The sequence below is a fragment of the Colletotrichum tamarilloi genome (assembly GCF_030869305.1).
Source record: "Colletotrichum tamarilloi strain Tom-12 chromosome Unknown Scaffold_19.1, whole genome shotgun sequence".
NCBI lineage: Eukaryota > Fungi > Ascomycota > Sordariomycetes > Glomerellales > Glomerellaceae > Colletotrichum > Colletotrichum tamarilloi.
In genome coordinates, this window is record NW_026849402.1 from 154,623 (window position 1) to 181,573 (window position 26,951).

The window sequence follows — 26,951 nt, forward strand, 5'->3', positions numbered from 1 at the left end:
TGTACACTACGGTCGTTGTACCGTTGCATTTTGCATTTTTGCAGGCTCTGCTTCTCCTCTTCCCCCTCCTCTCCCCCTCCTCTCCAGCCTCTCTTCCAGAGTTCCCCTCCCCCGTCCCAGCCCAGGTGCCTGCGTACTAGAATCTGCATGAGATCTATCTTTTCACGTTGCTGCCAGGGTCTGACCTTTTTCCGTGCTGCACCTCGATGGAATGGGGCAGCTACAGGGACAGAGGCACAGAGGATGGTCTCACTCAATCCCGATGCCCATTACAATCCCAGCAACATCACGGTGCACAGCAGCCAGGGCACCTAATCCTACACCCACCATGGTTTCTTTTCCTCCGTTCCTTTCCAATAGCCCGCCTGCAGCTTGCCGACTAGGCAGTTGTCTATCCTCAAATGTTTCCTCTGTGGAGGTTGCGGAGATGGAGGAAGAGAGGGGGAAAGGTGATCATGCTGTCCGTCACTTACAAACCAACCGTTCTAAACTTACAGTGACCATGAAGCCAGCCTGCCTATGCTTATCGTGGCTCTGCTTTAGCTCAGCCTGGAGGAAGCGGGCTTCTCGATGCTCATTCGCCCTTCCGTTTCAACACCATTCCTCAAGCCCCGGTGTGTTGCTGGGTCCTCCTTAACTAACCCACCCATGTGCATGGTTGGGTCCTGGAATGGCCCCCTCCATTAACGGCCACGAACCTTTGGTCAGAAATCAGCGCAGAACCACATGGCACCATCCAGGCCATACAATCCGCTCTCTGGGAACCCAGCTTGGGCAGCTTCACATCAAGCCTGCTCAGTGTCTCCCCATGCTGACCGGACGCCGAAACAGACAACTGGTCAGAGCAATTAAGATGAGGCTGTTTAGGCTGCCCGGATGCCTGTAAGTGTACGAGGAAAGAAAAAGCTCCGAGAGGATCGGTCGGTGTCTTGGTCGACCCGACAAAACAAGCCCTGTCTTTCTCCCTCTCTCTCTCCGAGTCTGTCTCTCCCGGTTCCGACTCCGACTGCCTCCACAGTCCACACGTTGCGATCCGGCGATGGTGACAGCCGCGCTGCATCCGTGGACTCGTGTCGTTGGATTTCGATGTTGATGATCCTTGATGGGTTGTCACTCTAACTCATCCTCAGTCGTTTGTTTCGAACCTAGATTCTATCTATTCTTTCCCCTCTGCCATCCCACCTCGTTCTCGTCATCGGCATCCCGAAAGCCCTTGTGCAACCAATCGATTGCAGACGGATAGATCAGGAAACAACGTACACAAACTGCCCTGATGGACGATACCGTCCCTGGACCTTGTCTTCTGGGTGTATGGTGTAGTGTACACTCCACAGTTTGTGTGTGAGAGGGAAAGAAAGTGTGTGTTGCCATACCTGACCGGACTTTACCTGACGTAAGGTAAGCTTCCGTGCCTGACCTGAGAGACTAGAGTGGAAGAAGGTCCAAGTCTGTCCTTCCACGTTGCTATTCCCAGCCTTCTCCCGATGCCGCCATGATCCTCTCAGGTCTTCTTCCACGTCGCTCACCTGTCCTTCTATCTGATCCAACACCAACGCCAACACCGCAGCCAACGCCGGTACACCGATATCAGCACCAAGCATCAAGAACCAAGCACCAGCACCGACACCAACAGCAGCATACCGCTTATGCCAGGCTAGCCAGTCCCATCCAGCCAAGTCAAAATTTAGAAACATCACAACGTCCTCCAATGGCTACCCGCAGACGCTCAGGTACCGCAGGACGCCATGCACACTAGACACAGACACACAATACACGCTCCCTCATTCACACACCCCTCTTTTCCTCTCGTCTGCTCACCCCCCTGTTCCTGGTCCTGTTCCTGTTCCTGTTCCTGTTCCTGAGTCTCTTCCACTCACCTCTCTCTCTCTCTCTCTCAGTCTCAACTCTCAACTCCTCACAATTCTCCCGCTCAGAAGCCAAGGCCTTCACCCGCCCGCCCTCGTCTCGTCTTCTTGTCTTCACCCCCCCCCCCCCCCCCCCCCCCCCCCCCCCCCCCCCACCCCCCCCCCCCCCACCCCCCCCCCCCCCCCCCCCCCCCCCATCCCCCCCCTCGCCACGCCCTCCCCCCCCCCCCCCCCCTTCTTTTTTTTTTTTTCCCCCCCCCCCCCCCCCTTGTTCATGGACCCCGACACACAACTCAACCTCCGAACGCTCCACCCAGAGATCCACCTCTCCACTGTCTTGAACCTGATGCGTTGTGTGCAGCTCGGTTCGTTCGTTTCTTCCCACTCGTCACGGACGGTTTCTCTTGACCACAGACACCACCACACTAGGCACAGGAACCCGCAACTGACCACCACCATTCTCTTTGGCTCTTCTCTCACGCATTCTCACGCACACACACATACACACACACTTACTCGCTCTCAGCTTCTCGCCTCCCCCCTCCTCCTACACACGCGCACACCACACTAAAGCATCTCGACATCCTGTCCTGCATCACGGATCATGGCCACACCCCCGGAAAGGCCCCATAATATCCTTGCGGGATTATTCACATGCCGTCGTTCCCAAGCGGGTGCACGGTTGTACAGCTTATCCCTACCCTGTCTCTCAGTCTCTCCAAGCACACTCTTCCTCGTCGTACGGAATAGGTATGCACCAAGTTGTGTGTACATGTCTATGTGCGTGGTGTATCCGCACATCGTAGCTGCGTGGCTGCAAAGGTGGCCCAAGGTGCCACCGCCCGTCAATCTTTACATCGTTTCCATGTCAGTGCTGCCGCAAGTGCCGCATCCAAGGAACCAGGTGCTCTCTACTACGTTTCCCACCCCTACATGGCAGCTATATACATAACCCCAGGACAGCCGCCCACTATCTTCTGTATTCGATCTCCGCGAGCCTCTCTTCCTCGTCTCCAACCCTTCCCCTTCCCTTACTTGAAGGTCTCCAGCATCAACCGGCTCCCAACGTCAATCTTGGAGTCGTGGAACCTGATCTCTGGTCTGTCTGTCATCCTGACCTGGTGCCGAGATCATTCACCCAAACTGTTTGTCACCCTTTCCTATAATCTCTTATTTTCCTTGAATGTCTATTTGTCGGTTTGTTCCTATTACGGAAGGCCCTAAAAGCCCAGTGGTGCAAGTTGTACATGGCGCTCGGCAACATTTGAACACTGGCTTGTAATACGAACATTGGGTTGTTCCATTTGTTATATCGGGCTGGCCCATCCACGCCGAAACGGCATATAATACCTACTGGACGATGTCGACGACGAAACTGCTCTCAACGGTGGTTTGGCTTTCCAGCCTCTCGTTACCTACCAGAGCCTTGGATCGAAGAGACGACTTTACCGATTTCGAAACTGAGGAGGAAAGACAGGGCAAGGGCAAGGGCAAAGGAAAAGGAAAGGGAAAAGGCAAAGAAGGTGTACCGAATGTTCCCGTCACGACACCCGGACTCGACGCCCTGCCTACAACCGGAACCGATCCTACGCCTGTCCTCGGGCCTGGGACAAACAATGGGGATCCAAACAATCCCAACAATGGAGGTGTGACCTGGCTCAACCCTGGCACTGAACACTCAGTCTGCGATGCCTTCACCCATCTGCCGTTTTTATCACACCGACGATCTCATCCGAGCCCCCGCCTTACCTCACCTGACTGACTCTTTGGACACCTCCGGACATTTTCTTTCCGTTTTGCTCTCACTTGACTTACATATAAATTGGATAAAGAGCTAACGCATCTTCACAGCACCTCCCCCTAACGAGGAACCGCCCCCTCCTCCGGAAAACCCTCAGGTCCCGGAAAACCCTCCAAATCAGGATCCCCCTCCACCCCCTCCCCCACCAGAGGAACCACCGCCGCCGCCGCCTCCTCCAGAAGCGCCTGCTCCTCCGCCTTCGCCTCCGTCTCCCCCGGCGCCTACCACCACCTCGGTTGAGAGTCGAAGGTCAACGACAACTCCACGATCTAGTCCCGTAGTCTCAACTTCGAGACCTCCGGTGCCATCTGTCTCGTCTTCTCCAACCCCAATTCGCTCGTTTCCTCCACCGGTCTTCTCACAGCCGAGTGCACCCCCACCAAACTTTCCCCAGCCGTTTCCACGACCAAGCTCAACACCAAAGCTTCCTCAGTCAAGCTCAGCGACATCTCTCATTGTTGTACTTCCGCCGCCAACTTCAGCTCCACTGACCACGTTGCCGCCACCTGCTCAGCCGACTGATGCTGGGAGCAGGAGTTCAAACCTCCCGGCGCCAGCTGCACCAAGCTCAACCTCTTTGACTGACCAGCACGGCGCCATGAGCGGAAATAAATCGCAGGGTATTGAGGGCAACCGTGGCCTTGTGGTTGCTCTGAGCACTGTGCTCTCTGTGCTTGGAGTGATCATTATTATCGGGGCCATCTTTCTCTGCTACCGTTACCGCCGTGGCCGCCTGCCATTCAGCCGCCGGGGCAACAGCCCGATTGATGATGAGGAGATCGAATCGTGGAAGGCCTGCAGGACAATTGAGAAATGCACGACCGTGGTCGTGGATAAACACGACTCGGCCGGTTCTATTCGCAAGCCAGCCAGCGTGATCGTCTATCAAAATCACAACCAGCACCAGCCGCGCCCTTCAACGGATACCGCACCTCGCTCTCTGTATCACAAGCGGAGCATGGACAAGAAGAGTATTGATATCCCTCAAACTCCCGTTCTCGCACGAGCCCCAAACGCCCGCGTTGGCCTCACTGACGACGCCGTCGAGGGTGACCTCGCCTTCCTTCCATCCCCCAAGCGACAGAACTCCAGACTGTCCAAGTTGCCGTCCCCTCGTCATGGCAGACATCGCAGCTCTCGCAGCAGCGCGAGTGTCGGTAGTCTGCGCGAGCATTGGTATGGCTACCACACCGACACAGAAATGTCTCCCCGCCCTTCGGTGGACCCTTACTCCCGGATGCCTTCTTCGGCACACTCGGATGGGAGGCACCAGCGGGTTTACTCGTCTCCCTCGAACCCTCCGAGGCTTTCACTTGATGAGGAATATCACATGGGTGGCCTCTCCCCACGCCCTTTCCTACGGCAATCAGAAATTGGTCTTGCCGTAGGCTGAAGTTACGATTCACGATTCTACGCCGGTCTATGAGATTTCTCTAACGCCGAGCCTTGTCTTACAACCTACCTTGACGATTCTTGCAGGAAATCCTTCGCAACGAACCCTGCGGATGACAGGAGCACGTCACACGCTAGGCTACGACATTCGTTTCAGCCCTCGCGCTCTTCCCGCGGGACTGGAGAGAAGTGCGGGGTGTGCTATCGCGCGGGACTTTTTGTTTCATGTCCCGATGGATGGCAGCATATCTCAACTCCCCATGTGGCTTAACACCATCACGAGGGTGGTGGGTGAGGCCAGCCGTATCAAACTCAGAATGGAAATTCATGGCTCAACAACCCTCCCCGCCACCATTACTCTTCGGGCTTTCTTCGCGATGCCCTCTTCACAGTGGCACGCAAGGCTCGGCGGACGCATCTGATGCGACCCAACTCCCCTCTTATGTTCCTCTTAAGTGAGCGAGCATCATGACGCTTGATATTGCTACATCTGGCAAGAAGCTTCGATGTCTGAAACGACATCTTTTTTTCCCTTTAATGGTGGCTCATTGGAGTCACACATGACGGAATGGTGATGGATATACCCACATGACAAACGGTCTACTTGAAGCTGCAACGCAGTCCATTTTCTAGATTTAAGTCTCTAAATACTTCGTCGGGCAACCAAACTTAGCTCCGAAACAAATTCAAATACAAGCCATATACCAAAGTTCCACGGTCTAGATCTCAACGTGATTTGCGCGATGTATATGAACCCGAGGTGAACCGCGCCGGTGGCAATATGAAGTCGTGGCTTCAATGGCGCCGACTACTCTGAGAGGCCACAACGAAGAGGTTGTCACAATGTCAGAACGGAAGCTTTTTGCGTGCGCGAACGATAGACCAGAGCGCGGTTGCTCTGCTCACCATCCCATCTTTAGGCGGCAACCCTCACATCGACGTCGGCCACGCTGCTGACAAGACCCAAAAGTTCCCAAGAATCGCTGGTGAAACGCGGAACAAGGAGCATGGGGGTGAGAGGTGGTGCTAGGTGCTCCCACCTCAGCAATCTGAAAGAAGAGAAGGAGACCTTTCAACACAAATAGGTGCCGGGACTTGACTGACTGACGGGCGGGAGGGAAGGGGAGGGGAGGGGGAAAAGAAAAGCAAGATTTCGTGGCCAAGGTTTCGATGACACTCTGGTGTCGTGTTCATGGTTTTCCGTTTCTGCTCGCCGTGCCCCCCTCTCCCCTCCCCTACCACGGCGCTGACCACATTGCGACACCTGCCATCCCAGGATGACGGGCACGATGGCAGGCGGGACAGGTGAAACGCGAATGCTCTTTTTTCTTCGCCTTCCCCGCCGCGGCGCCGGCGTGGGTGTTGCAACACAAAATTGGCACATCGGGGACGAACGCGAACCGACGGGAGGAAGTCTGGAAGAAGGGCGGGGAAGATGTCCGGTCGTGGGTATGGGGGCTATGAGGTGATGAGGTGAAGGATTCGTCTTTGACTTTTGAGTGGTGTCTTCGCATTTAGATACAGACACCTGAGATGCTTCTGTGCGTCATTTGATCGTCACAACTTTTGGTTGGTGAATGCCACTATCGACTTGAAGGAATCGGATGGAAGTTCGTGAAGAGGGCTGCGGCGTGTCGTGTGTATTTGTCGGTTCATCATTACCCAGAGCGAGTTGGTATACTTATACGTCGCGACTGTACAGTTCTTTCATTCCATCTTCTTTGCTTGGTTTGTATTATTCCCTTCGTCGTGATGTGAATTTCATTCGTTCGGGGAAAAGGAAAGCTGTCCATCTTCGGAGCTATCGGGGGCAGCTGAATGGAGACAGACTCCTCATCCCTCGGATGTTTTTTACTTTTCACATTTCCCCCCCCCCCCCCCTTTCGAGTCTTCTGACACCTGTCATGACGTTTTTTTCAGGTGTAGTTCACCTCGGTTTCTGATGACTGGACACTTTTCTCCGCGTGCGCGCGTCTTCGTCGTGTCATATCTGCGGGTTCACGATTTATTTCGGATGTTTGCGGGGAGAAGGGAGAAACATGGGAAGCAGGGGGAGGTGTATGGAGGCGAATTTCTGAGCTTTGGGAGTGTGCAATGGTTCTAGATTCGTAAGTTGGGGCAGGACAAATTGGGGACGGGGGTTACGGGAGGTGTAGTGTGAGGTGCGAATAGCAGGGTCAGGGAAGATGCGAGATGTCCTGCCATCCCGCTGCTATTGGGATGTGCGTTGATGGTTGTAATGGAGATGGGCGGTGATGTGACTTGAGTTCCGTCGAACAAGGTTGGCAGGCCGAGGTCAGTGTGGTAGATAGATGTGTGTGAAGATATCGGTCGTTCTTCTCGGCTACCATGCCATCGAAGAATTCCCAAATTGGATTCCTTGTGAATAGCTCTTTCGTGGGTTTAGTCTCTTCTCATACTACCAGACAGGTACGTTTGTAAGGTTCAAACGAGCTGCCAACAAACAGTTGACTTCAGCTTAGATGGCCCTATTGGGCCCAATCATGGCGATTTACCTTTCTAGGCGTAAAATTATGTCTGAGGCCGAGAATCACAGGAGCCACAGTCTGAGTTGTTCATGCTCACATTAATTAGCAGTGAAATAATGAGTGAGTAAACTGAGTGTCATGAGTGAGTGAGTGAGTGTAATGAGCGAGAGAGTTAGATGAGAACGGCGAGTGAGTGAAGCCATGATATGAGAGAATGACAGATGCACTTAACGCGTCTGCACCTAAAAGCGGGTCCAGTCGCGTCCACTGGACCACAAGACGCGCTGACCAACGACGACAGCGCACCTTAACCACTCGTTGTCCTGCCCACCACTTCGGGAACCGTCTCTCGAATCTCGAAGGGTTTTGATTCCACCTCATCTGGCGGCAGTGAAAGGGTCTGCTCGGCTACCTCGATAACTCAATTGGCCCTATTGCAGCAGCTTGGCAAGCTTAAGTATCCCCTGGTTCTTCGACAAACCACGGCTCATCTCGAGGGGCTTATCGCATGTTCCCTGCACATGAAAAACTTCAACATCTCGACTCACGGCCGACAAAATACAGTGAAATAAACAGCTCTTGAGGCCAGGGAAGGACGAGATCGGGTACTCCTTCATCGAACCCACGCGAATTCATGAGGAAGACGAGGCTTTTGAGGCCATCAAGCTAAGAGAAAGGGTCCAGGGGTGGTGTATGGAGTACAGATACAACTCCATTTCCTCCCAGTCTTTCTCCACAATAAATCCCTCCTAGCACCCGCTGCCTCATTACCCTACTCAGTTCTCGACCCTCGACCTTCTCACTCGCTCTCACAAATCATGCCTCCGCGCAAAAGCGACGCGAGCCGGAGAAGCGACGTATCCAACGCCCGCTTCATCGTCATGGACGAGGAACCTTCCACCTCCACCACGCCGGCCAAGGCCGCGGCGGCACCCGCTACCGCTGCCAACGCCGCCGGCACCCCGTCGTCAGCATCGACGGCCAAGCCCTCCTCAGCGACGCCGTCCAGTGTGCCTGCGCCGACGCCCGACTCTGCCGCCGCCGCCGCCGCCGCGGCAAGGTCGACGCCGGCGACGACGGAGAAGAAGGAGAGTCAGACGCATGACAAGATGGCCAAGGCGGATAGGGATGCTCTCACAATCGAGGTAAGAGGGGAAATCCGTGTGATGCTGGCGACAATGTGCTGGGCTTGACTAATTATAACGTAACCCGTAGGATCTCAGCTTGCCCAAGTCCATCATCACCAGGCTGGCAAAGGGTGTCCTCCCGCCTCAGACCCAGATTCAGGCCAATGCCGTCTTAGCCATGGGCAAGAGCGCGACGGTGTTCATCAACTACCTAGCTTCTCAGTGCGTCAAATCTCTCTTAGTCACCATGAGATTCTTTGTCCAAACAGGCAGCAATGGCGTCCAGGAGCAGAGTCCATCTTTGTCTCGCATGTATGAAGCTAACTCATATTGTGATTCCTAGTGCCAATGAGATCACAACAAATGCCGGCAAAAAGACTGTCAGCGCTGAAGACGTCTTCAAGGCTCTGGATGACATCGAGTTCGGTTTTCTGCGAGAGCCCTTGGAGCAGGAGTTTGCTAGTGAGTTTGCCCTATCGTTTTGCCCTTGTCACCACTGAGGGTGTCCTTCAAATAAATCGTCAATCTGGACATCGCTACTCTATTTCGCTCATCTAAAGTACGCCATGAGAGACGTTACGACCACTAACTTGAGTCTCAGAATATACCCAAATCCAAAACGCAAAACGCACAAATTACCGCAACAAGGTAGCTGCCAAGAAGGGCGGTGCCGCAGCCGGGGCAGCAGGCACAGCATCAGCTGATGCATCCCTCCTCTCCAACCCCGACGACAGCGTCATGACCGCGGCATCCACAGACACCGCCCCCCGCTCAAAGAAGGCCCGTGTAGACGACTCGGCCATGACCGTTGACGAAGAGGCCGAAGACGCAGAGACAGAGCCGGAGGAGGAGGCTGAGGAAGAGGAAGACGAGGAGGCGGACGAGGAAGAGGAAGAAGAGGATGATGACGAGGACGAGGAAGGCAGTAGTGAGGAGATGCACGATGCGCTGGAGACGAAGGAGGGCGAGGGTAGTGACGTCGATGAGGCGCTGGACGGGGACGAGAGTGACTAAAGTCTCGTGATAAATCTCCTATTTTGGGGTCGACGAAGAGAATCTGAACATTGGTGAGGAGGACATGAGGTTACCTAGCGTGATGAAGGCAAGAAAAAGAACGGGCTGCAACAGGGAGCTTCGGCCCCGGTTTTGGGTCATGGAAGGAAAGTAATGCGAATGATTCTTTTGATAATACACATAGTTCGGTGCAAAGACGCCTGTAAGAGAATGCGATGCTGGTACCCCTTTGTCATTCGTATCGGCAGTGTGTCGGCTAGGCATGGACTCTTAGCCTCTTCGTAAGAGCTGGCGAACGATATATCGCGGCGGCCCGGCCCCCTTCCTCGGAGATCCGCCTTTCAGTAACCCCTAGATCACGGTTCATCTGTACCGGAAAGAAACTACACTCTCACAAGTCTGCTACTAATCTACGAACCTCCATGCCGGTAGGCTCATCGTCCGTTCAATAGTCCTTTCTGTAAGAAGACTGTCCACCCTATTAGCACTCAAGTGTTACGACTTCAGCCTCGTCCCATGAAGAAGAGCGAGAGTTAAACACGTGTATACGCCACCCCCACAGGAAGCTCTTTACGACAGCAACCGTTAACATGATAAAGGCTCTAGTGTATGCGTAGAGAGGAAGTCGTGATGTCAACAAGATACCAAGGGCAGAAGAGGCCGACGGTAATACTCAGAGATTATGGAACCTATTAGACACCAGAGTTTATAATTGGGGAGTTCCATGGTGATATGTCGTACGTACGAGCCGTATACCGTATTCGCCTTTGAGCAGCCTCGAAAAGAAAAGCGTACATCAACGTCATGATCGCGCCATGGTCGATGTCAGTAAACATTGAGGGTTGCAAACGCCGACTGTAAAACACTTAAGTCCTAACTCAACTTCAAGGCACTATGTTCCGTCTCTTCGGATGACATGCGAGAAAAGCAAACAATAACGCCATATCGCATTTCCCTCATCCTCTATGATGCTTGGATCACACACACACACTTCTTTTGTACACAGACACCCGAACATGAAATAATGCTTTTGAACCAAAGCGACCATTTGATCCCATCTTTTCCGTTTTGACCTGCTTTTGTTTCCGCCCTTTCCGCCATTCCTTCTTCAGCATTTCCTAACTTGGTGTTTCGATGGACGGTGCCCTCTTTCATCCCCAACAGTTCCTCCGGCTCGCCCCTGGTCATCGCTGTCCATGTTCTATTCTATTGTCCATCCTTCCTCTTTTACACATGAGAAGGAACCGGGGGGTTGGGGGATTAGAAAGGTAATAAGAGCCCCCATATCTCCTCACCACAAAGACGAGACGAAACGGAAAGCAGGAGCAAACAACCCTCGTGCACTTGTAGTCACATAGTAGAACCTATCGCAACTTCGGAGGCGGCTGATCGATAGTAGAAAGGCACGTCGGGTCCGACGAGGCTTCCACTTTCGCCGGGCGGTTATCTCATCTTCAGCCTTTGCCGCCACACTGACTCGCATTGAGTCCGTTGCAATTCATCCTCGCCAACATCACCCCACTACCATCAATCACCACACGCCACCACCTTTCCACCAAACACCCTTCACCATAGATCCTCCCATCTCTCTCTCTCTCTCTCTCTCTAGCTCGCGCGCGCGAGCGGCACCACACACCTTAGTTTTCCACTCCGGATCTCTGGGCCTCAGCCCACCCTCTCGACCGTTTTCGTCGCCAACTCTCAAACGGCAGACGCACAAAGGGTCCGAGAAAAGGTCTTATACCTCACGACAGCGGCGCGGCGCTTCCATGAGACATCCATCGCCAACGGGCTTTTCCTTCCGATTATCATCTTATCCTCTCCCGAAAGTCCCGAAGACGTGGTTCTCTCTTTACACATTTGCCATGCCTCTTTCTCTGCGCATTCGCACATTTTACACACCTCTCTCCCAACGGCTCCCCCCCCCCCCCCCCCCCCCCCCCCCCCCCCCCCCCCCCCCCACCCCCCCCCCCCCCCCCCCCCCCCCCTTCCACCCCCCCCCCCCCCCCCCCCCCCCCCCCCCCCCCCCCCCCCCCCCCCCCCCCCCCCCCAAACCCCAACCTTGTTCTCCGCCTAAGGAGCCGCATCTTCGGTATCGTCAGCTTTCATTACACCCTCCCACACGCCCTTGCTCTCCTACTCTTCTCTCCCCAGGCGGGGTTTTCCTTCATCGCGTATTCTTTCCCACACTTTTCCGGTCACACTTTTCACCTAACCTCCCCCAAACAGAGCATGCGCCAAAAGGCGCTCCTGTGACTAGTATCCAGGGGAGAACTCTATCAAAACCTCAAGGCTCTTTTGCGTTTTTTCTTTCTTTCTCTTTTTTCTCCCCCGTTGCGAGAGTTATGGAAAATGTAATCCGTTCTTGTCGGCACCTTGGATCGGCAGTTACAAAACCCCCGTACACAAGAAAAGTATCCTTCCCTTTCTCTCTTGTAAACCATTGTTGAGATTAATATTCGAAAGACACGCAGTTCATCCACCTCCTAATGTCTGAGAAAGTTAACCAAAAATAATGGACAAAGAATCAATCGTCCAACCACAGATTAAGAGTAACGAGAGTAACCGTGGTGTAAGAGCACATGGAGAACAGTGTGCACCACCTCGGTACCCTGTCCCTCCCCTACCTCCCCCTCCTTGAATACTCCTCCATCTCTCCCCGGCCCCCCTCATTAAAAGAGTCCGAACTAGTTACCCAAAGCAAACCCATCCTTTATAACGGAAACGGGAAGGGAGGAGGTAGTAGAGGACGAAAAAGAGGACCTCCGGCTTCGGATTCTAATCCTCTCCTCCCTCGGCCGAGAGGGTTGAAAAGGGGAGGGTTGTTCTGCCTCAAGGCACGTGTGAGAGGGACACTCAGAAAGAGGGAGAGAGAGAGGAAGACTAGACCACATGTCCCAAAACATCCCACATCACATTCACCAGTCAACCTTCTTTCATCACCTTGAACTATCTTCCCGTGGATCCCGGACGACAGAGGCGATGTGGAAGGGGGGCCTACCTACCTACATAGCACATACCTCAGAATACTGGCGGTAAAGCGGCAATGATCTGTTTGTCGGGGAGGAGGGGGAGAGGGAGGTGTACGCCTAGGGACAGAAAGATCAGACACAGGTTTCCAAAACCTGCCCGCTGCAGTGAGTTAATGGACTGAAGAAGAGTACACAGACCCTTGTCTCACAACATGCCGGTCTTCGTCCCGATAACGAAGCCTTCCTTCTACCATGGAGAAACTCAAAGTCACGACCAGATGGCACATGCATCCTCCGGGGCACGCTGTTACCGGTCACCCTCGTCCATGCTTTAAATAGTTGTCCCATCTGAGCCGAGAGAAAGAGAAGGGAAACAAACGTACAGGCGCACTGCAGACGCAGTTTAGGCAGTAACGTTGGTAGTAAACGTGGGCCGCAATATTGAAAGGGAAAATGAAAAAAACGTATTTGCATTAAAGAGAAGAAAACCAGAAAGCAGCACTATCCTCCAAATGTTCAAATGTGTCTCCAAACAAACGGCCACCCATCTCATCTCTTGTCCGCACCGCCCGCCCGCCCGCCCGTCAGTCGTGCAACCGAGTTGTACAATCAAGAAACAAGGACAAACAAAAAGGATCCCAGACGAACAAAAACCAAACACGAGCCATAGGTGTTCGATCGACACGGCCCTCATGCAATCCAATCCCAGAGAAGCCTCCCTGCCACTGCCACTTTGTCGCGGAAGAAACGAAACAAATCCCACCCCGATGCCGGATCATGGCGCTTCCTGAGTTCCTGGTTAACCAAAACACGACGACCAATATCGAGTTTCACCCAAGAGCAATACACACACAACTCCATCGATGCTGCCGTATCGGCCGACACAAAGATAAAACAAGGCCAAAATCATTTGACCGCCGACATGCAGACTGGAAAGGGTCCTCGCCCATGTCAAGTGCCCCCTCCAAGGACGACCCAAAGCGCTTTCGCTGTCTTTGTAAAAAGGGTGCACCCTGGATTGTGGGTAAACCTTAAAACCATATTGTAACTTGTCCTCCTCATGGTTCTTCGCTTTCGTGATAACCTTGACTCCCTGTTAGAGAAGGGCCCCGTCATACCTCACGGGCCATATCGATATCAGAACACACCAGAACGTAAGTGTCCTTCAACGTGAGAGATGCTCTTGGTCTTGAGCATGAAAGCTCAGGCTCCAAGGATCCCAAAGAACTGGCACTGTGTATGGCCTCGCGGCCACACCTTCCTCATTCGATGAGCTCAGGTGCTGCTGAGTAACGAGGCTCAATACTGCCATATTCGTTAACATTGCCGCGGCAGCTATTGTGGCTGAGTGATGTGTATTCAGTTTCGCGGCGATGTGAACGCGTGGACGTGGTATTCGTGTGGTATCGTGTATTCGAGAGGATGAGAAGGACTAACTAAAACAGCTCGTGAAGCGAAGCGAATCGGTGATGGAGGACGGCGATGGTATCAAACTGAAGTCGGAGGTGCCCGTGTGCCAACGGCGAAAGAAATCAAAAACAGTCGAAACAGAAAAAAAGGTGTTCATGGGTGATGATGAGTCTGAGAAAATCGAATCCAACAATGATCAACAGAAAAGAAACAATGCATCCTCCCTAAGATGCCAGAAACTTTGACTAAACCACGAATGGAGGCGCGTTACAGTGAAAAGACCATTCCCTCCGTCAAGGAGCTGAGCCCCTGTGTTCCTAGTTCCCCACTACTCCTCTATCCATCCTTCTCGGCCAAAATGCTGTACGAAGACTGAAAGGTCCGCAGCCCAAAAGCACATAGCCTCCACCGAACTGTATGCTTGGGTATCCTTCAGAAGGGCAGCAAGGCTGCCAAACCGGCGAAAGCCAGGGAGTAACCGCCGCCTATATATATCAAAGGGACAAAAAAGTGTAGTTGGCACAACGCTGTTTGTTGTAGAAGCGAAATTGCGACTTGAACGGGGTCATCGTGTTTCGACTCTCTTCTCCGGTCCTCATTGAGGTTGGTTCGACCACCATTGGGCTGGCGTTTGCTGGTTGGACCAGGCCTGTGTCACGGCCGGAGATCCCTGGTTCGGCTGGGGCATATACTGACGCGGGGTTTGGTCTGTCGGGTAGATCCCTTGGCCGGCGGCACCATAACTCTGGCCCATGCCTGGCATTCCCGAAAATTGCATACCCGGCTGCACGCCGCTGGTTGCATGTCGCAGTTGGGGAGCCGGCGACTGCTGATGCGGCTGCTGGCCCTGTGTCGTATATCCAGAGTAGTTATGTTGTTGAGGAGCCTGCTGCGTTTGGGGCCACATTTGACCAGTCCCTGGGTAGTGATAGCCCTGGGCACCCTGAGGCATGCTGCTCGCACTCCCGGCTGCAGGCAAAGTCGTCGGCTTATTGTTCTTTTGGGCAGATGGCTGAGCCATGCCTCTCATTGGAGCCTGGCTGATGGGATTCTGCGCATGGATCGATTGAGAGTACGGCGGGGCTGTCATCATCATTTGAGGACTTTGGTTGGGCACAATGCCTGACTGCGACGGCATATTGCTCGCCGTGGTGTGCGGCGATTGTGTTGCTCGGGTAGCAGGAACGGCGGCTTCGCTGGTGGCAACATTTTGGACAAGATTCGTCGACTGGGGCTGCTCATGCGGCCTTCTCCAAATACCCTGGAGGTAGTCGCCTCGCATCTCCCGTTGCTGGTTGAGAGACCGGTTGTACTCGGCAGCGTGGTGGGCCTGGGCATGAACTTCTCCAATCTGAGCAGGTCGAGTTTGATCCTGGTAAGCCGGGCCGGTAATTTCCTGACGTGGACCTCCCTTGAGAATTCCGCTATAGTCGCGAGGGCGGTTGTCACTGAGCTCTGATCCTAGTGTTATCACGGGCATTCTGGTCGTGGTTCCGGTTGGCGCTCCAAGCATACCTGGTTGGACGATTTGGGGTTGAGGGGCGCCGGGGAATTGACTGGGTGTGTTGCTGTAGACGATCTCACCGTGAGGGCCACCCAGCAGGACCTGGTTCTGCGCCTCGGCTGCGGCTTCCCTGGCCTTGGCTGCTCCAGGACGCTTTTCGCCAGCGGGGTCGGCCTCTGTGAATCCTTGTTTACGGGCCTTTGTCTCCCAGTAATCATCCCGAACTCTTCTACCGTTGACAATGACGCGACTTCCAAACTGGCGGAACATGGATCGGGCCGTGACAATGGCAATTTGTCGTGATCTGTAAGAGAATGGCAGAATCTCCTGGCTGACGAGGTCGTCCTTCTCGGGTTGGCTGGCAATGATCTTGAAGAGCGACCTATTCTTGTTGAAAAGAAGGTAGGAATCTCGGTATCCCAAAACCCTGGCGCATTCAGTCGCCAGCATGAAAAGCTTATCCCCACGGTTGGGAACTAAGAAAGTTCGGCATCTGTATTCGCGGCCGCCCAACAACTGGCCATTGGGCATCACCTTCTTCTCTCCAAACTCGTCGATTTCTCTCGGGAGGTACTCGTCGCCGGCGGGGTTCAGCTGGTCGGTGGTATGATCTCTCACTGTAGGGAGAGCTTTCAAGGTAGTCTTTGTTGGTGTCGTCTTGGGCGGAGGCGAGGCCTGCGCGGGCGCGTAATTGACGGCGGCTTGACCCCCAGGCAGCGGCGCGCTCTGGTTCTGGGGGGTTTGCGGTGGTGGAATATTTTGAGGCATGTTGGCTACTGGGGCCTGACCAGCAGTCTCGGAAATGGCACCAGATGATTTGGACTTGGATGACTTCCCACGTTTTCTCGGGTTGGAGTCACCTACAAAGATACTAGTGTTAGTTTGTATCGCGTTGCGCGCGGCGGGGAAGGAAGCAAGAGGTTACACGCGCGACTGGTGAACAGTACAAGCATGATGGGGAAAAGTGAGATTCTGCATGGGAAGGACATACCGGCAATGCCTGCGGATGGATTTCCCTGGAAGTTGTCCGGGGAGCGGCTTCTTTTGATGCCGCGAGTGCTTGCGTTGAGCAGGTCTATACGATGATCAAAGCCGTCAGCATAATGTTATGGCAGGACAATTGTGGTAAGAAAGGTCATAGCCATGGCTCAAACAGGCGAAGGGGGGGCGCGCAAGTGGTAGTTGCGCATGGAGAAATGGTTGCTAATCCGGCCAGGGCCTCGCAGTGGAATGCGATGACGGCTAGCGAGCAGGCTGGGTGGAGGCGGGGGGCTTAAAACTGTGGAGGGGGGCGATGGATAGTGAAATAAGCAACATACCAGGAGAGTTGAGGGCAGCTGGGTTGATTGTCGCACTATCAGCTCCGTTCGGCTGAGTGGAGTACATTGAGCGCGCAAACGTCTCCCGGTAGATTCGTCAAGACAAGATCAGAACAACGAAAGACGTGTCTTGATATAGTTGGATTGCCTTCCGGCCGGGTCGCGGGCGAAGGCGACACTGGGTCTGGGGAGGGTGCGTTGGGTGATGCAGGGCAGGCTTATGCGTGCATATGGTTGGCGCGAAGCTCTGAAATGTCCCTGGCGGAAAAGTATGTCGAGTAACGACGGGTAGGGGGAGCGGCCTGAGAAGAAATCGAAATGGAAGCTTTTTCTTGCCTTTTGTTCGCTCTTCTGAATCCGTACCGCAGGACAGGAATAAGAGGGTTATGGGGGCGTATGGCCAAGGAAACTCTGAACTCTAGATGGAAATGCAAGAGTTGAGTTGCAGCGCCGGTACAACCAAGCCGTAGAACTCAATAGAGTATGGGATAGGGTCTGTGTCCTTGGGGCCCGGGGCGTGACGGGTAGGTAGGTTCTTTGGCGAGAGGGCCTGTGTGTAGCAGCTTTGTAAGATGTGAGGAGGAGAAGCATGTGGCGAAGATTTGCTGAATTTTCCTCCTCTCGATTTCCACGCGGCAAGAAGTAAAGCCTGTGTGTCTTGCGGCGTCTGAACAGTATGAAATGAAGCTGTTGATGAGCCCTTGTTTACGTGAACAAGGCCGCGAGACGCAAAGAATAAGTGTGGGCGCAGAATCTGAAGGCTGTTGCCGGTGGAGATGCGCGCGTGCGATGGTGAAGGAGGGAAGATGATGGATGGTTGGTTGGAGTTCGCAAAGACGTCGTGTGGTAAGGTATACCTATGGTAATTACGGATAGGATAGACAGATGATGGATGGACGGGGAGAAGTGGGCGACCTGATGAGAACGGCAAGGTCGTGGTACGGAGGGGGAGGGTGAATGGAAGGTGCCTCGTCGAATCGTGCCGTCGGGGTGTGAAGCCAAAGTACCCTTCCCTGAGCAGGCAGCCAGACTGAAGAGTCTGAGAGGTACTTAGAGGAAGTAAGGTAGAGCAGGCAGAGCTGGATGTACCTCTGGGTGTAGCGCGGCCTAGTCGGATGCTTGCGCTTGTCAACTTGCAGCCGAATGCCCTTCTGGGCGACTTCTGTGCTCCTGTCCCCGCGGAGGGTTTGCGCGAGGAGTGTGTGTCTGTGGTAGAGAGGGGTGGGTGAAGGAAAACGCGACTCCCAGCGAATGGAGGGGGTTTCGCAGCCTGGAAGCGACGGGGATTATCTCGTGGGCGAACGGAGTCGGCCAAGTACGATGACGATGGGTCGGAGTTGTCGATTATGTCGTCGATATCAGGGACGGCGACGGCGACAGGATGCTGGTCAGGGTCTCGGAGACAAGTAGACCAGGGGTTCACGGAGCGAGGTTATGCGACGCAACGGTATGCGATGGAATGCGACAGGATGGATGGTGGGAAGCTGAAGAGAGCGAGGTGCGAGGGCGTCGGTATCAACGGCGATTATTAAGAAGCAAAGGAAGCGTCTGCTTTGTCGCTTTATTATTTGTTCGTACGCAGCATAACAATTTGCGAGGCAGCCTTGTGGATTTCTCGTGGCTATCTTCCGATGGCGTTCTTGTCCTGAGTGTAGGTAGCCCTGCCTCGGTTTGTCCTGGACGCGTCTTGGGAAGCGTGTAATAGAGTGTATCTGCAATTATCGCAGTGACCGAGAAAGGCTGGGCTGTCCAATTTGCTCAGAGCCGTCTGTGTATTGGAGCTGGATCTGGAGTTGGTGTTGGTGTTGGTGTGTGTGCCGCCTATGTGTGTGTGTGCCGCCTGTGTGTGTGTGTGTGTGTGTGTGTGTGTGTGTGTGTACGGAGTAGTATCTCTGACAGTGACAGAAGGAACTGGTGAACCCCGCGACCGGGAGAATGAGGGTCTAGTAAATCGCCAATGGCGGGAGGGATGAGGTCGGATAACGCGCAGCTAAGCAGGTCGCATCAGCAGGTGCGATGCGAGGTGATGATGTGGGAAGCGGGCTGGGGCTTGGTCGATGCTAGAGCTGGGCTGGGATGGGCTGGTGCATGCGCAGAGAGAGTATCAGCAGAGCGAACAGAACGGAGTACGGATAGTAAGGCACTGGACCTACACCTTAGTGAGGTAGCGACTAGCAAGAGCGGCGGCAGGTGCAGAAGGCAGGTCAGTCGCAGATGTCCCGGCGCAACGCGACGTAAGGAAGATGGGAAAGCTGGGAATGAAATGGATTGGACTGGACTGGGACAAGGTCTCCAAGTTTTCTGGCTGGGGGTGTGAGTGAGTGAGAAGGAGAGGGGTGGGGGTGTGTAAACTGGAACGTGTAGAGGGTGTGGCGTGGAGGGGAAGGCTAAGGTACCGGGGGAGGAGAGAATTGAGAGTCTTGAGATTGGGATTTGGCACAGCTACCTACCTACTGCGTATGATGACGGTGACAGGGAGTGTACATGGACCAAGGCACCTACCTGCCTTACTCCGTCGACCAGTCTCAAATGGAAGTCACCAAAGAATCACCAAACCGAAGAACGCACAGAAGCTGCCGAGACCCAGAAGGAAGGAACGGCGGCGACAGACGGGCGGCGTTTTTCGGGTGTGGCGAGCAATGGAAGAACACACCACGCTTCACACTTTAATGGATTTTCCAGCGGGGAGGCAGCGTGCGGCGGGAATTGGAAGGGTGGGGTGAAGATTGACATTGGAACGGGGGTGGGTTTAGTTCAAGAATACATACCTACTACTACGTATGTACAAGCCAAACGACTTGCGCGAGGAAGGCTCCGACGGGAATTTGGGAAGGCAGTGGAAAAGTGAAGGGAAGGAATGACTGGAGAAGGAAAAAAAAGTCTTTTGCTTCCTTCCTCTGATGATTCCATCACAGCCAAGGAAGAAATTGACATGCAAGTGAGGTGGGTAAAAGAAAAACGGGACAGAATTGAAGGTGGCAGGGGTGTGCCCCAGTTCACGGTTACGAGAAGCCAGCCAAGAAATCCAAGACAGCTTCATCGATAAGTTGTAACTTGAACGTCGGCAAAGGGCGTGTAGTGTAAATGCGTTTCTGCATTTTGACATGTATTACACCTGCACTTGAACCCAAGCAGGTACTGAATCCAGCAAGAACCTGGAAAAGAGGCTTGACTTGACAATAGAGTACCGGTAGAGAAGTAAACACTATTCACTATTCAGACACATATACTTAGCAAGCGGCCTTGAAAGTTGAAGTTGCAGATTGTAGTCATCACACGCTTCTCTAAACGGGTTCTCCTCCGTACGGTAAGGTATGGATGCAGGCGCAGGCGTGCCGCGTGCTGCGTGCCGCTTGCTGCGTGGTGAGAAACGGGAAAACGGTTCATTCATCAGCATGACCACTTTCTCCGACCCCTGCTCGATAATACGCAGTAGTATGCAGCCTGCTCGAAAAAGAGGAGCACATCCAACTCTGGGCCTGCCCATCTGGGCGCGTGGGCACGGACGACGATGATGCCAGGGAGATATCGACAGGGATGCCATGCACCAATACCGGCACCAGCATCAGCACGAGCAGCAGCGCCAGTATCAGCGCCAGCGCCAGCACCAACGCTAGCAATGGAGCAGAAACACAATGGAAGCTGGTTTACGTTGTCCTTCCCCCCTCTCCATGCCCTCGGGCTGGTAGCTAGTTTGACCGAGTTATTGCTTTGCGGCTTGTGAGTTGCGAGTTCCCATCGTCTCTGCCCGGACTAGTAGCCGCCATAGGCAGTCCACTTCGCTTGACGGCCGGTCCGTGTTCGAGGTAAGGTGTTCCATTCGTACTCCTCCGTAGCGGCGTAAACGCAGTCGGCAACATGGGAGACAAGAGTCCAGCTCAGCTGGGGTCTTATGGATCTGAGACGGGGGATCGGGCAGGCAAGTAAAGAGAGATGGGCAGGACATGGAACCAAACGGTCTAGAAGAGGCTGTACGCAGTAGATACTCTTCGCTGCCGCCAAAGCCACCTACAACAGAATACCTGGGAATATAGCAAACAGCCCAACGCCGCTTGACCCAGTCCAAGTCAAGGTACCTTGGGTACTCCGCCGACGTGTAAGCTACCTTACCCGATGGCTATTCTCAATCGCGGTCCCCGTAAATTCGTAATCTGTTGGAAAGAAGGCTACTAGACCAGGTACATGTTCCGATCCATGGATATCTCTCAGCGTCCATCATCCGCTTCTGCATCTTACCTCACTTAGCTGGCGCCTGCATCTGTCTGACCGGTCGAACTAAGGTCAGCAGTAATAGAGCGATTAAGTGAGCGCGCCTTGCACGCGCCTGCATGATGGAGAATGCGCAGCAGCGCCGAGGAACGGGAAAGCCTGCCATGGTGCCTAAGGTGCATTTGTAGATTACCTACGGAGAACTAGATGATGATATGCGGGCATAGAAGGCAGATGGCTTATGTAACGCACTCTCCGAAGTACGTGCTTGCCTCACTAGCAGCATGGGAATGTGCGAAGTACCTGCCCTTTGCGCTTTACGCGACCTGATCCACGACGAGAAAGTACCTCTTTCCGCGGTGCCTGCCTTATTACCAAGGGGGGGGGGGGGCGTGAGTCTGTCATGGAATATCGGGAAACTATCTACGAGAACCCACCTACACAATCTCAGAATTCCTTACAGAGAGGCAACCTGCATTGAGAGCCTACCTATCTACAACGAATTCCCTTCATGCCGAGTCTGCGATACTTGCTACCAAAAGAACCTCCTTTGTTGTATGATCACGTTCCCTCGACCGTTCAACGCTTGACTGGACTATTTGTCGTCAACTGAGCATCGAAATGGTATCCGTCTGGTATCCGTCCAGAACGATACATCGTCGACTTTGCTCGGACTACCTCACGAAGCAATTCTCCATCTGTGTTCGTGACAGAAGCGCGCCCTGTTCCTCACACTCTACTCGCACTAATCTGCCAGGCTACGTCCGTATGGAGGAGAGATCCGCTTCTCTGCCCATTTTCCACTGCCTATGATCAAGATCGCGCAAAGCCGTCGTCAATGCCAACGACACCAACCGAAGGCAAAGCACCAAACACTCGGTCAAAGTCTTGGAACCAGCCACGCCTCTTGACTGGACCAAACCTTCAGCACCTACCTGGAATGGTATTTCCTTGCTATCCAAGCCCTGTCGATAATCCAACACCTACCCCGTATGAGACGACGAGTTTTGTTCTAGTTGTTATCACATTGGCCTCGCCCTCTTGTCGCTTTGCCGCCAAAAGACATTTCGGAGGCTACGCTTCCTGCTCTCCACTCCATATGACTTTGAATATGGCAATGTGCAGTACTGTCTCTGAGTCTAGCTCCTCTGGATCTCTGGAGTTCCGCATGTACGCATCAAACCATGCAACTACAGCTTGGTCTAATCACCCTGGCGAGATGCTCACTGCACAAGAAGTCCAAAAGGGCTTCATCCGACACCAAAAGTCTTGGTTAACGCCCACCGAGGCCCGCTCGGAGCATCACGCCTGGATACAGAAGAGTACCATGGAATAGCGACCTGGCATTCAAGCAGGCATTCACGCCCGACCACCCTGCCTCATTCGAAAATCTTTCTGTTCAAATGCTGCTTGATACTTGATATCTCTCAGTGGGTGACCCGTCTAGACCCCCCTTAGCCCGTCCCAGGCATCGACAGGGGTTCCTCACGGAGGGCTGCCCCCTGCCCCAGTCTCGCGACACTGCGACTGACTGCATTAGAAAAGAAAGCGGGCAGGATTGCTGCGGCGAAGTGGCTCCCCGGCTTGCGTAGATGAGGTGCGGGAGCGATCACTACCCATCGTTGAGCCCCAGAAGAGGCCTGGCGGTAGCCCATGCCGGCCACACTTGCCCACCATCTCACTACCACAACCACGCCCACCACGGCCATCACCCGAACCTCACATCCATGATCCCACGCTTTCACACTATGTATACTCAGCAATTAGAGTGGGGCATAGAGGAGTCATCAGCTCAGTATGCCATCTGGCATCAACGTCCATGATCAAGAAGTCGGACGAAGTCTAGTCATTCAGGTTCGAGCAAAGTAGCAATCACTGCTTCAAACGAGCTGGGCGAATCGTTTGCTGCTTCAGAGGAGTTTACAGCAGAAACAGCCCGCTCTATCCGCACTCTCTCCGGCTAGTCCGGCTTAGAAGGTGACTCGATCAGCGTCCTTCCGAACAACCTTGGGTCAGCTCCTCTCTTCGTCCTTCGGCGTCTCCTGGCCGCTTTAAGGCCCCAAAGCATAGGCTCAGACTTGATACTCTGATTCGACTCAGCTTCATTTCCGCCAATTCGAGAAGAGTGAAGCACTATCACTGGCAAATATGTCGTTTCCTGGTCCTCGGCAAGGTCTCCAAAAGCAGCATTCGTTCGCTCCTCGTCGAACGTCTATGAACATCGGCCAAGCGTCGGTCCACGGCGTGTGATGCGGCCCAAGTTAGCAGTAGCTGGCTTCGGTAGGCAAACTTCGAAACAGTGCAGAAGGCGGCTGGGCGGCCCTTCACTAACAGTATGGAGGATTTTCGGTCAACAAGACAGTCTCATTTGCCACCAGAAGAGCAGTCTGCTGTCACCTCAGTATTATACGCTTAATCACGCACGGAGAAAGGGGGCATCCCTACAAAGTAGTTACGAAACAACAGGGCGCATAGTTATTCTGTGTCTTCCTGACGCATCATATGCAGATAGCCCAACTTGGAATGTAGCACTATGCCATGGATCTGTTTCCCTCCGCCATACCTACGAGGAGTTGCAACTTGCAAGACTTCAGTTTGACGACTCTGGATCCTCGTCCCAAAGACTGCAAGAAACATTAAAGCGGCGATTCCTACCAGCCATCCTTAGCTCCTCGGAGCTACTTCGAGGATCCCGTTACTTCTAGGTTGGCCCCGCTGGTCGAAAGCAGCAGTTTTCAGCATCACCAAGCTATTCTCGAAGCAGCAACAATGTGCCGAGGGAACCATGGGGTCAATTGTCCTTGACGTGAAACCTTGCCTGGGATGTATACGGCGCGCAACACACAGGCGTCTAACGATGCCTTGTCGACTTGCTGGTCAACCCATAAGGAGTCTATCAACTTTTGGCTCAAAGGTTGTGTAATATGAAGAGAAATCGAAACCAGAAGTAGCCGGCCGCTGTAACGATTCCTCCAACTATGGCAACCAAGTCTCGAGGCAAGGTAGTGCCATTCCGCTGCATCTCGATATCCGGTATCCGTACTCCGTACGGAACACACGCCAGACGGCCAGTCGAGTGAGGTCGACCGTCGGGCACAAAGTGGTTCAAGAGTAGAGGCGGGAAAATTCCCGACACTGACTCGCTCAATGGACTAGTCCCGTCGCCGCCCTCTTTTCTCGCACAGACACCGTTCTTGTCGCCATTAATCTGTTCAGCCAATCGCTCCAGTCTGCGTGCCATTCTGACTTACCATCGACTAGGACCCCAGCAATGGCGCACACGCTATCGACGTCGACCCCTGTCCACAATACGGTTGAAGGCGGGCGAAACGGATGGGATCAAGGATGGTCTCCGCCAAGGTGCTCCTGCTAGCCGAACGTCGTGCCTTTCACGGGGCGTCTGACTTCTGCAAAACGACGGCCTCGTCTCCGAGCATTCTTACACGAGCAAAGATGACATGCGGCCCTGGTCTCGACTCGTGTCTCTTGTCTCTTGATCGCCACGGACGAAAAGAGGTACTAATTTAGACTCAAACCTCACTCTGCATATTGATACCTTACGAGGGGCGCAAAAGGGTCATTACGGATCTGTAGATGAGGAACTCAAGGCCCTAGCAGAAAGAATAATTGCGATGCTGCAGCAGCTACTTCGGCGTACGAATCATAACTCAACGGCAATGTTACAACACGACGCCTTCGTCAAAGCAGGCGCCGGACTTGAGGAGGCCATCGTTGCGTCGTCGCACACGGCTCTGACACAGATGAGGTCAGCCCGCAGCTCCTATTATCCTCCATTACCCGCGGCTTCCTCTCGTCTAGAGCTTCCTGGTAAAATGCTGCATGCCAGCCGCTAGCAATCATTTCGATAACATGAGCAATAATGGACCCGTTTATCACATCACGCGCCACATTTAGAGGCGCGACCGGTGCCGCCTAAGTTGGCTAGACAAGAGACATTTCGTCATCATCTCGACACTGGGGAAGCATTGCGGACGAAATAACTGCCAAATGTGTTCGTCGAGCTGAAGCGTCCTGTCTATCTAGCAAGGAGACCGAACCAAATCTGGGCCAACAAAAACAGCACAGTCAGGACGGTGTACCCATCACATGGCCAGTCTTCAACAAAATCGTCGCAAGTTGGGGGATGTGAGATGCTACCGTCGGCGATTAGCTGACCGAAAAGGTTAGGTAGGACAAGGGCGATGCAAGACACTGCAGCCAAGTCAAGCAAGCAGGCTGTGCTGATTTGCTCGAGCTTGACTGGGGTTTCCATTCATACAGGAAATGCGATTTTGCACACTTCCCCTCCTCCGGGGTTCTCTCGTCCAAATCATTGGGCTCTACTACCTGTCATTCTGTCTCGAAGAGAGCAGATAGGTTTCAGCTCACAGGCGACAATTATGCAGACCAGAAAGCAGCGAGTACCAGCTATAGGGCCGCGTACGGATAGGTGAGCATAGTGTCACGGATCTGCCTATGGAAAGTCACATATGTAATGCGATTGCCGACGGTCCGAATCGCAATGGCCATTACGGAGGAGTTACGCGGATCCGAGACCTTGGAGATGATATGCTCGGACAGCCGTTGTGCAAGAAGACAGGACGGCAGAGCAGAAGCACATCTTGCATTGGCCACAAAAGCCTCCGGACTTGCATCGTCCCTCATCAGGCGACAGCGGAGCATGCGACTGGCAGCTCAAAGATGCTTTGGAGTGCTGCATGGGTCTCCATCGCTGACGGGCATCACGGACGTTCACACATCGACAAACGTCGTCACTCATTGGCTCCTGGCCTGTGGCCCTAGCCTGGTCTATATATCAGTATGCGCCACAGCTGAAACTCGATACCAACTGGCAACCCGTCATCGTAAAGGCGGCGATGGAAATGGACTTTTACAACCGAGAAGAGAGCGGTCAAGGAAAGCAACGACGCCATAGCTATCGAGACCGCAAAATGGCACTTGCGCGGAGACGGTGCTTCACTAGCTTCGTCTCGGCCTGTGCCCAACGACAAACTTCGAAAGCAAGACGCAAAAAAGAGCGTTTTTCTTAGTGGTGAAGAAACTTCCACTTACTCGTGTCTCTGCAGCGGCCTTGGTCGAGTCTCGACGTCGACAAGCAAGAATTGTCGACGAGTGGATGCGTTTCAGCCGAGGTGGCTCAAAGCTGGGATGTGTGCATATCGAAATCGAGAACGAGGAAGGATTCCGCCGAGACGACTTCCGCAGGGCGGAGATGCCTCGGACATAATGGAAGCAAAAGACCGGTCAACCACAGAGGTCTCGCGTGGCTTCGGTCAGATTTCCCCGCTTGTTTCGCGAATGATCATGATGGCCAGGCTCTTGCTTGTCGTTACCTCGCGTCAGGGTGTCGCGCCTCTACAACGCGTCCTCCTCGGCAGCGGCTGAGAGTGCAGATAAGGAGCGGAGGGACCACGGTAAGATATGCTGACACTACTGCGGAACAGATGACTCAACAACTGGACAGTGCCCCGGCAGCACAACAAAGCTGGACAAATCAAAAGATCAAGAGTGATAGGATCAGACATGCTTGTTCGGGAGGAGGAGACAGACTGTACGTGGGAATCTTCTGCCTCGGAGAAAGGTGGTGTGAAGAATCGAGCTTAGCTATACAATACAGCTACTGCACAGTAACAAGTATGGCCCTGTGCCCTCCAACAAGGAATGAGCAGGCATGGGGCAAGGCATGGGCGGCAGCGATTGCGAAGATGGAGGGGAGAGCCATCGACGAAAGGATGGCCTACTGTGTAGAAACGCCTTGGCTGTTGGTTCACCCCGAATCCCCGTATGCGATTGGATCAACAGGTCACGTTCATGACCGACGCACAAGC

General features: G+C 53.8%; 7 protein-coding genes across 7 annotated transcripts; 5 read left to right on the forward strand and 2 right to left on the reverse strand.

Annotated features, from left to right (window-relative positions):
* Nucleotides 1-1,587: 1,587 nt before the first annotated feature.
* Nucleotides 1,588-2,498, forward strand: CTAM01_06682 (uncharacterized protein; the record flags this gene model as incomplete). Its single annotated transcript, XM_060522709.1, has 4 exons — nucleotides 1,588-1,730; nucleotides 1,936-1,975; nucleotides 2,116-2,230; nucleotides 2,392-2,498. Coding segments are annotated over 4 exons (405 nt in total), but the record flags the coding sequence as incomplete, so codon positions are not given.
* A 727-nt stretch (nucleotides 2,499-3,225) lies between these two features.
* On the forward strand, nucleotides 3,226-5,059 carry CTAM01_06683 (uncharacterized protein; the record flags this gene model as incomplete). The annotated part of the gene is made up of 2 exons (XM_060522710.1): nucleotides 3,226-3,511; nucleotides 3,717-5,059. The coding sequence occupies 2 exons, from the start codon at nucleotides 3,226-3,228 to the stop codon at nucleotides 5,057-5,059; spliced, it is 1,629 nt and encodes a 542-aa protein (XP_060382555.1).
* A 3,306-nt stretch (nucleotides 5,060-8,365) lies between these two features.
* Nucleotides 8,366-9,688, forward strand: CTAM01_06684 (DNA polymerase epsilon subunit D; the record flags this gene model as incomplete). The annotated part of the gene is made up of 4 exons (XM_060522711.1): nucleotides 8,366-8,692; nucleotides 8,763-8,896; nucleotides 9,018-9,136; nucleotides 9,276-9,688. 4 exons carry the CDS (start codon nucleotides 8,366-8,368, stop codon nucleotides 9,686-9,688), a joined length of 993 nt encoding a protein of 330 aa, XP_060382556.1.
* Nucleotides 9,689-14,665: 4,977 nt separating this feature from the next.
* On the reverse strand, nucleotides 14,666-16,960 carry CTAM01_06685 (chromatin remodeling complex subunit; the record flags this gene model as incomplete). Its single annotated transcript, XM_060522712.1, has 3 exons — nucleotides 14,666-16,434; nucleotides 16,566-16,649; nucleotides 16,894-16,960. 3 exons carry the CDS (start codon nucleotides 16,958-16,960, stop codon nucleotides 14,666-14,668), a joined length of 1,920 nt encoding a protein of 639 aa, XP_060382557.1.
* Nucleotides 16,961-18,953: 1,993 nt separating this feature from the next.
* On the reverse strand, nucleotides 18,954-19,305 carry CTAM01_06686 (uncharacterized protein; the record flags this gene model as incomplete). Its single annotated transcript, XM_060522713.1, has 2 exons — nucleotides 18,954-19,000; nucleotides 19,038-19,305. Coding segments are annotated over 2 exons (315 nt in total), but the record flags the coding sequence as incomplete, so codon positions are not given.
* A 2,737-nt stretch (nucleotides 19,306-22,042) lies between these two features.
* CTAM01_06687 (uncharacterized protein) lies at nucleotides 22,043-22,438 on the forward strand (the record flags this gene model as incomplete). The annotated part of the gene is made up of 1 exon (XM_060522714.1): nucleotides 22,043-22,438. One exon carries the CDS (start codon nucleotides 22,043-22,045, stop codon nucleotides 22,436-22,438), a length of 396 nt encoding a protein of 131 aa, XP_060382559.1.
* A 3,617-nt stretch (nucleotides 22,439-26,055) lies between these two features.
* On the forward strand, nucleotides 26,056-26,508 carry CTAM01_06688 (uncharacterized protein; the record flags this gene model as incomplete). The annotated part of the gene is made up of 1 exon (XM_060522715.1): nucleotides 26,056-26,508. A coding segment is annotated over one exon (453 nt), but the record flags the coding sequence as incomplete, so codon positions are not given.
* Between the last annotated feature and the right edge of the window lie 443 nt (nucleotides 26,509-26,951).